General features: G+C 44.3%; 1 protein-coding gene across 1 annotated transcript; it reads left to right on the forward strand.

Annotated features, from left to right (window-relative positions):
* Positions 1-397: 397 nt before the first annotated feature.
* LOC146662989 (cytochrome P450 26A1-like) lies at positions 398-6,926 on the forward strand. Its single transcript, XM_085415191.1, has 7 exons — positions 398-1,402; positions 1,609-1,833; positions 3,668-3,949; positions 4,107-4,256; positions 4,344-4,478; positions 5,706-5,852; positions 5,948-6,926. The coding sequence occupies exons 1-7, from the start codon at positions 1,214-1,216 to the stop codon at positions 6,284-6,286; spliced, it is 1,467 nt and encodes a 488-aa protein (XP_085271317.1). The 5' UTR covers positions 398-1,213; the 3' UTR covers positions 6,287-6,926.
* Positions 6,927-9,862: the final 2,936 nt, after the last annotated feature.

A 9,862-nucleotide genomic window follows, 5' to 3' on the forward strand; every position in this document is an offset into this window, starting at 1 on the left:
TACTGCACAACAAGGCTGAAAAAACAACCCAAGTATGTCTTTAATTGTATCCTAGAGATTTACCTGGTGCGCTACAGCCATGCAAAAGTTAAAGAAAAAGTCTTTTTTTTCTAGCAGGCCGTGACGGGAGATCCGATTATACGTCCTGGCTGTAATGGTGATAGCTGCCGCACCTTCCACAGGGGTGAACCTCAGGGCGCGCACAGTCAGCCAGAACAGAAAGATCCATCCGTGTAATGCTTCGCTGTAAAAACAGCAGCCAAGCTGTCTCTGTCAGGCTGAGCGCGCACACGCACGCTCGCACACACACACACACACACCCCTTGTGAAGTTATGGCAGCTCGTAAAAACAAAGAGTCCAAACGCAGCGGCTCGGCTGACGAGGACGTTCTCTGCTCGGTGTTTACTCTGCGTGCAGCAGCGTAACCTGGGAATAACCCTGCGTGTGACCCGTGTTTGAACCCACTCAGAGAGATATCATTTTTATAACACGCACACGGCAGGACAGACTGACGGCAGGTTAAAGTCTTCTTCGAGATTAGAAAGCGGCTGAAAGAGAAGCCGCGCGTCACCGCGCAGCGCAGCTTCCACCTTCATCTCTGATAGTCACGTGCTGCCTTATTCACGTATTGATTTATAATTAAGGCAGGAGGGTAAGCCACAGCGGTCACAGGCTATGAAAGAAAAACAACTCGGACTTTTAACTATGAATGGCACCCACGGCACCCACGGGGAGAGGGATTAAGCGCCGCTTTTACATTTTCTGAAAATTGGAAAGGTCATTGCTCCTGAATACTCGGCGCATGATTACCGCTCCTACAAGCGGGGCTTAAGCCAAGGTAATGAGTGTGTAAAGTAGCTGCTTATTGCCAACAAAGGCGTCTTGGGACTTCCATTGTCTCGGTGGGAATCATCACCTTTTCTCAGTGAAATCCGCCGTGGATTGTGTGCGTGCAACAGGAGGTAGGGACTAAAGCCGTGGCCTCTGGAACAAATGGTGAGGCGAGTCGGCCAGCACAGGTCGGAGGCGGGGCCGAGCAACACCCACAATTAAAGATGAACTTTGCGTGAACTAATTTATCGGAGGGAGGAGAAGGTAATGGGCTGCCCACGGGCTTGCCAGCCTATAAAAACTGCGGCTTGGCACACCGGAGTCCCAGACGCAGACTGAGCTCCACCTGAAGTCTTCACCGGGCCCACGAGACGCTGCAACATGGTCGTGAATGCACTGTTGACCACGTTCTTGTGCACCGTAGCGCTTCCCATTCTGCTATTCCTGTTGGCCGTGAAGCTGTGGGAGATTTACACGCTCCGATGCAGAGACCCGACTTGCCCTTTCCCGCTGCCCCCCGGGTCCATGGGCTTGCCTTTCATTGGAGAGACGCTGCAACTCCTCCTCCAGGTAAACGCTGCTTCTTGTCATCACGCGGAGGATGAAATATTATATTCAACTTAAGCGTGAAAGTTTGGGTTTCCCGGAGCTTATGGGAAGTGTAGAATTAAAATGAACCCACTGTCATAAATGTGTTCATGTATATTTAATGTATCGTGCGTGAGGGTAAAACCATCCACACGTGACAGTTTGTTTGCGTGGCCATATGTTCACAGAGGAAAACATTTCTTCGGATGAAGCGGGAGAAGTACGGTTACATCTACCGCACACACCTGTTCGGGAACCGCACGGTGCGCGTGACTGGCGCGGATAACGTCAAGCAGATCCTCCTGGGGGAGCACAGGCTGGTGTCCGCGCAGTGGCCCGCTTCTGTTCGCGCGATCCTGGGCACGGAGACGCTCTCCAACATGCACGGAGCTCAGCACAAGACTAAAAAAAAAGTAAGTTACTTTGACCTTTCCGTAGAGGGAGCACTGGCTACAGCGGGGGGGTTACATCAGGTTTGCGTCCAAACTCTGAACAAATGCGTCTCCTCTCTACAAAAACCGGGAAACTCGAGCTCGGTCACTTCGGTTCTGTTCAGGTTTGTGACATGGCACCAGTTTGCACCAGTTACCTCCAGGTGCTGAAGCTCAATATCATCATGCCACGGTCATATCTGTCACACTATACCTCCAGATTTGACAGCTACTGCTGCAGTGTCATTGTAGTGAGTTTTGTTGTTGTTTTGTTTTTTAAAGAAACTTTCTGTCATTTTATGAAAGCAGAGACTTGATGTCTCCTGACACAATGTAGTTTGTCTTTCTAATACCAGGGTCATTCCATACAAACACATTCTCAGAACATTTTCTGTCTCTAATTTGTTTTAGAATCGAATCGAAAATCGTTTAGAATTTAGACTTTGGTTTTTTGCAATCTTAGCTTCATATCAAATCCTCCAGAGAATGCTCCATCCACCTACTTCCTGCATGTTTCTGTTTGTTTTTGAAATCTGTGGCAGTGTTTGAACATGAATATCTTAAACTGTAAACATAAAAGCCCCAGATTCTCAAAAGAGTGAATCAGGATCCGTATTTTGGGACAGCTGTATCAAAACGTTTTTGCTAGTTGGTGTCCTGTAAAGTCCCACATTTGAGCACATACTAATAAAGAGAGAATCCAAAAGACACCCAGTGATGGTCTCTGAAAGGTCTATAGTTGTAGTTCACAATAATGCTTACTTTTTCAAATGTGAGGGGGAAATGCAATTTTCATTTAACATTGATTCTGTTTAAGCAAATATGCCAAGAAATAAAATAAAAATGGTTTATAGCAGTCTCTGAATATAGCTGAAACCCGTTGAATCGCACGTGCGACCCACATTTCGGCACGCACTGTGCCTCGGAGGAGTCTTATAATTTAGGTTAAGCTTCAGATGTGCTGAGGCATTAAAGCTGTTGCAGCTTTTACATCACTGCTTGTTGCAAGCAGTGATGTAAAACATGCAAATAATTATAGTAAAACTAAAGAGTAACGAGAAGTAATGTTTTTGCTTTATTCAGCGAGGTGTGGTCGAGGTTTTTTGACCATAGCATTTTTAGACCAATTGGATTTTGTCGAGCAGAAGGCCCACACGGAGTTGTGCACCCCACACCACCCACCCTGCTCTTGAAACCCAGCTTGAATGTTTCTGTTTTGATAAAGCTTAAAATCAGGACTCTAGCAGGTGATGCTGAACCAGCTTAGTTATGCTGCTATAGACTCATTCCTCTTTCATGTTCTGCACGTCTTTGTCCTCAGTCTCGCTGTGGTCTCTCCTCTTTGCTCTAGTCTTTCCCCCTCACCCCTCATTTGGTCGCAGGTCGTTCTACGTAGCTGCTTCTGTGAGCCTGGATCTGTTGGCGATCTCTTCCTGTTAAAAGATTTCTTTGCACATCTGCCAGGAGCTTGGCAGGGGGAATAATGTGACAGTCTTTCACAATATAAAGTGCATTGAGCTGGAACCATATCTAAACATTAAAAGTCGGACTTGAGCTGCTTTGCATTTGTCTGCATAATTATTCTGAAACTGGTTCCAGATGCAAATCGTCTTTTTCAAGTTTTGCTAACACACTGACCTGGAATCAGTGTAAATGAAGTGATGTCAGCTGCTGATTTGTCGAGCTGTAATGTTATTTCTGGCATATTGCCTAACTAAAAACATTTAAGGACAGAATACTTGTCTTTGACACCGGCACTGAGGTGAAATGGTCTCACTAAGTCTGCTCTTCCATCATCACTCCTGTGCCCCCTCAGGCTATCCTGCGCGCCTTTTCCAGGGAGGCTTTAGAGCTCTATATCCCCGTTATCCAGGAGGAAGTTCAGGCTGCAGTGCAGGAATGGCTGGCAAGTGACTCCTGCGTGTTGGTCTACCCAGAGATGAAGCGGCTGATGTTCCGCATTGCCATGAGGGTCCTGCTGGGCTTTGAGCCGGAGCAGATTCAAACCAATGAGCACGAGCTGGTGGAGGCTTTCGAGGAAATGATCAAGAACCTGTTCTCTTTGCCCATTGATGTGCCTTTCAGTGGACTGTACAGGGTAAGAAGCATGAAATGCCAATATTTTAAAATTGTACAGTTAGTCCAAATAATAGCAAAACTTTACGGACAAGATGAAATCGTTTAGGTCTTCTCTCGCCTACCCTCATCTGATGTTTTCCCCTCTATTCCCACCTTTCCTGCTTCCTCTCCTGCAGGGTCTGAAAGCAAGGAACTTCATCCACTCTAAGATTGAGGAGAACATCAAGAAGAAGGTGCAGGAGTCAGACCAGGAGTGGAAACCCAGAGACGCCCTGCAGCAGCTCATAGACAGCAGCAACAAGAACAAAGAGCCCATCAGCATGCAGGTAATGAGGAGGTCACCTGCTGCAACGCACGTCTGCAAAACCGATTTCTGTCCATATGAGCCACTGTAAGTGTATTTCTGTTTGCAGGCCATCAAGCAGTCTGCCACAGAGCTATTGTTTGGGGGGCATGAAACCACAGCCAGCACAGCCACCTCTCTGGTCATGTTCCTGGGTCTAAACCCCAAAGTAGTGCATAAACTGAGACAGGAGCTCGAGGACAAGGTAAAGCTTGTTTACAGGGACTGTTTTTAGCTTATTTTGTAAAAACAAGGTCTGGACTTTCATACCCATCTATCACCTGGTGCTGAGCTTTGTCACGAAATCGATCAATGTAGAGCAGTGTCAAACCACGGAGGCCCCAGAAAAGTGCAATCAAACGATGAGTTTATTAACAGCCCGGAGAAAACATCAACATATGTCTTCTGACCCAAATACATGTTGTGGACACTTATAAAGCAGTGGGGTACACGTCCCCCATGGCGTCAATGACAGATTAAAATAGGTTCCAGGCATTAGTCACAGTTAGTCGTACATCTTTAATAGCTATAAGCAGACATAGAACTTCTCATTTTGATAACACCTTCCATACAAGTAATAATCTTAAGCCCTCAGAGCGTCTGAGGGCTGGTTATCGCCTCCAGTCATCTGTTACCAAGTAGAATAAAATGCAACAGGTTTGCAACAAGAAGCTGGAAACATTTGGGCCTCTGCTCAGGCCTATTCCTAGATTATATGTATTATATGTATTGTAAGCATGCATTGCAGTTATCCTTCTATGTTCTAGTTTCCCTCAGCATGGATCACCTGGACAGTCACGCCAGTGAAGCTTAAAACCCTTAATGAACTGAACATCAACTCAAAATAGGCACAGATAGGCAATGTGTATGAAATACTTCTGACCGTACTTGTAATAAAAGTTAACATAATGGAAGGATCCTCAAATGGACATCTTCAATAAACAGCTGTAATGCAGTATCAATACTGTGAGAAATATTATTAGATGAAATAATGCTGTAAAGAATGTTATTAATGCAGGTATAATGATGCAGGTTATATGGCAGCTTTGACTTGTTGTGTAATAACAGTCCCGAGTCTTTGCTGTCCAGTCTGATGCTTTAGATTTCCCAAGACTTGTATTTCTGGTTAAATTAAACTATAATAAAGTTACTTCAATAATTTTGCACATCACAGAACTACTGTGGAGCTCCATCCATACTGAAGCTTCTGAAGAACCTCAAGTGGCCATCAGTGGTTAGCACTGCTGCCTCACAGCATCGAGGCTTCTGGTTTGAACCCCACTTGGAGACTTCTTCTGTGGAGTTCTTCCTGTGGCTGTGTGGGTTCCTTTGTTGTGCGCATTGACTAAGCTTAGAAAACTGAGGGAAAACAAAGACGGGCAGCTGACTTTGCAGCTTCACAGAACAGTTGGATATCGCTTTCTGTGTTCAGGCGGCGCAGGGCATGGACCTACAGAGCCTGAACATCGAGTCCTTGGAGCAGCTGAAATACACAGGCTGTGTCATCAAAGAGACGCTGAGGATCAACCCTCCTGTGCCTGGAGGCTTCAGAGTGGCCCTCAAGACCTTTGAGCTCAATGTAAGCTGGCAACAATTTCATAAGTAACATGAACACGGAGGCTTTTAGACTCATGACAGAAGCGGCTCACTAATGATTTCCACTTGCCTCCTCAGGGTTACCAGATTCCCAAAGGCTGGAACGTCGTCTACAGTATCTGCGACACTCATGATGTGGCAGAGATCTTCCCCGACAAAGAAGACTTCCAGCCAGAGCGCTTCATGTCCGATCCGTGTGCGGACTCCTCCAGGTTTCAGTACATCCCCTTTGGTGGTGGCTCCAGGATGTGCATTGGGAAGGAATTTGCCAAGGTTCTGCTGAAGGTGTTCCTGGTGGAGGTGGTAACAAAGTGTCACTGGACTCTTTTAAACGGGCCTCCAACCATGAAAACAGGACCTACTGTCTATCCCGAAGACAATCTGCCAACCAAGTTCACCAGCTATGTACAAAATTAAACCGAATAAACATCTCAGATTTATTTTTATTTTCCCCAAAAGTCATAAAAGATTTGTTTGCAGACTCACTCACATGAACAGGAGGATGTTCCTTTTAGCTTGGTGTCAGTGTTTAAGCATTAACTGTACATAGTGTAGATTACACAAGAGCAAATTTTATATTCTACTATTTATACTTTGGATTTGTGTTTTTTCTTGAGCTGAGCAAAATGAATGAGAGGCACTCTGGACCTGTGAGCTGTGTCTACAGGACTGTACATATTTAATGTGTCTGTTAATATAAATATGCCTTTCTATTGGACCTCAGCTGATGTTTGGGTTTTATTTAATAAAACAAATTTGCAGAAGTGTTTGTTTTTCGTCTTTCACTGAACCAAAAATGATCGCACATGTCTGGTTAGATGCTGTTGAGTGTCTGTGCACCAGTAAGCTCACTATGCTACATGGGCTTTTGTAATGTCCATGATGCTGGTTGTAACTCTGGTTTCGAGTTATTATATAACAGGTTCAGCCTCCTCCATGAGTGCATAATGAGGCAGAAAATAAATCTATGGAAGCACAACTGAAAATCATCATGGATATGTAGACTGTGGATTTTTAGTTTGACAAATGTCGTCTTTTATAAAGTTAGACTAAAAACCTGGCCCAAAAGTCTGACTTTAAAATGTAATGGGATTACATCGTTTAAACCAGTATTCTGTCAGCGTCTCGTAAAGGTTGACTTCTCAGTGCTGGTTCAAGGTTTACATTTAGAGACTCAGAGCTGGAAACAAAACTCTGCAGCTTTGGGATATTTCCATGTTCCATCATTTTCTCAGTGATGAGCCATCCTGCTCCAGCATGTTAGACATGCTGTGCCATTGAGAGCATCCTCACTGGATGCATCACCACCTGGTATGGCAACAGCACCGCCTACAACTGCAAAGCTCTCCAGCGAGTAGTGCGGTGCTCTGAACGGATAATTGGAGGTGAGCTTCCCTCCCTCCAAGACATCTACAGGAAGCGCTGCCTGAGGAAAGCGGGGAGGATCATCAAGGACTCCAGTCACCCCAGCCATAAACTGTTCAGACTGCTTCCATCAGGAAGGAGGTTCTGCAGCATCCGGTCCCGTACCAGCAGACTGAGAGACAGCTTCTTCCACCAGGCCATCAGACTGCTGAACACTTCATAGACACCTCAGCTTCACTACTGGAACTTCAACATTATGCACTCCATACTGTATATAAATGCCACTTGTTTTGCACATATTCAACTCTGTATATTTTATATATTTTATTATTATTATTATTATTATTTTATTTTATTTTTTTACTATTTAATTTGTAAAAATGTGTATACACACACACACACACACACACACACACACACACACACACACACGTAGGAAAATATTTAGTATACACATCCAGAAATGCATACACTATTATATATTGTACATATATTTATTAGTTTCAGGTTGGCCATTCTTGTATTTTGCTCGTTTGTGTTGTTGTGTTTGCACATCTCTGTTGCTTGTGGGGCTCGCACACAAGAATTTCACTCGCATGTGCTGTGCCAGTGTGCCTGCACATGTGATGTGACAATAAAAAGTGATTTGATTTGATTTGATTTGCTCTTATGCTGGGATGCTTCTCCACCAAAAACTGCAAAGAGGCTGTCTTCTTGCCGTCCAGTGGTCATTAATTTCCTCCTCGTACACTCTGGGCTGGTGGAGTCCAGATGCTGTGGCCATAAATCATCTTTCTAAACGTGTTTAGGTCATACTTTGGATTTAGTCTCTTTTCTCTCTAACACCTGATTGTTATCCTTGAAAACACTTGACTCTGACGTCAGCGTAGAATCAGCTGTTCATCAAAACACACTTACTTCTAAGAGATTTCATCTGTCATTCATTCAGACAGAAATGGAGTCATTTCTTCCAAACCCTCCAAATCGTCGTGTGCATAGAGAAGTGATTGAAATGACATTTGAACAGAAAGGAAACACCACATATCCCAGTTCAGGCAGATATGTACACTTTTTAAAAACATAGTTTTTGTGTTTTCTGCATTTGTTAGCGTCTGTTGTGACTTCGCTCAGCCAACACAGTCTCTGCTCCGTCCGTGGGTGCAGCCCTCCTGCCATGGCCATCCTTCCACTTATGGTGTTTCTAGGCAGAATTCCTCCAGCCTGTCTTTTCCCACATAGTGCTAATCGGGTCTCCTTGGATTTCTGCAGTGTCCTGTGCTTCCCCCTGTGTAACCAGTGTTTCTCTGGGTGCCAAAACCAGCTAATGTACTAGTATTACCAGTTCTCTACCTGTCTGCCCACTTCCCACCTGCCTTGTCTTGGACATTCTGGGGCCCTTGGAGAGATGAGCCTTGGTGTCATCTCTCTAAGTAGACTGTTGCGATCAAATGCAGCAACACTTATTCTCACGTACCAGGTCCTCCAGTACCCTCTGCTCTGCAGCAGAGCCTGTAGAGTTCCCTCAGGTTACAGCCAGTCACTCCTATTCCAACAAACAGTTTAAAGCTGCTCTCTGCATCTGGTTTAACCAGACTGATGACTAATACCAGCTCACTGCTGGTTTACCTCTGACACACAGTGCTGCCTCAATGCTTTGCTTTTACATACAATAAATGTAGATTTTTATATATTCATTAAAATGTGGTTATTTTTATTTATCTCTATTTAAACACATTTTTTTGACTATTTAAAATTAACTATTTGTGTTTTCTATTCATAGACTGTATATAAAAGATGGACACAGACACAACAATGCCACCCATCAGCTGAGAGCTTCTGAAAGTGGACATGATGAAACAACACACTGAGAGGTCGGGAACTTTCACTGATGTGTTGCATCGCCTGCTGTATTGTCCTTTTTTGCTACTGCAGTGGACCCAGCAGAGTGTGTTTACGCTTATATTATTCAAAATGATTGAGACTGAAAATCTATCAGCAAAGTGTTTATCATAGTCACAGATTTCAGACTTCTATTAAAACCTGACCGTTTCTGCCTGCTGCTGGCCGTCAGGAGGAACACAGTTTTACTTTGGCTCGATTTTTTAAAGTTACATCTGATACAATTTATTGTAAGATTGCATATTTTTACATTGAAATCCAGGGAATGTAAAACGTCTGGGTTAAAGGCAGAAACAGTGAGTGTGATGTAAGAGTGATTGTAAATGTAGTGATAACACAAACACACACCTCTTTATCAATTGTTGCGAGGAGGAAAGCAACAGAGGAAAAATCTGGAATCCATACAAGCAGGCAAAGCAACGATGTGCCCTGATGACCCTGGCAGATGAACAGCCAGAGGGTGAACCAGAGTTCATACTGGTCGGTTCACTTTCAGGGCACCAAGCCAGTAAAGATTTACAGAAGAAGAATAAAAGCAGTCCAGTATCATAGCATTCATGTGTCTTCACTCATGATAACAGACTGTTAAAGGATTACTGTTTAAGTGTGTTTATGTCAAAAAGTGAGAAACAGCAGCTACTGCAGCCGACATTGCAGACGATTGTTCGAAGAACACATTACGAGCTAGCAGAGGAGCTAATGATCAGATTATCTGGTTAGCACAGAGAG

The sequence above is a fragment of the Rhamphochromis longiceps genome, linkage group LG8 (assembly GCF_057381845.1).
Source record: "Rhamphochromis longiceps isolate RC_006_pf linkage group LG8, R_longiceps_female_GT1.1, whole genome shotgun sequence".
Taxonomy (NCBI): domain Eukaryota; kingdom Metazoa; phylum Chordata; class Actinopteri; order Cichliformes; family Cichlidae; genus Rhamphochromis; species Rhamphochromis longiceps.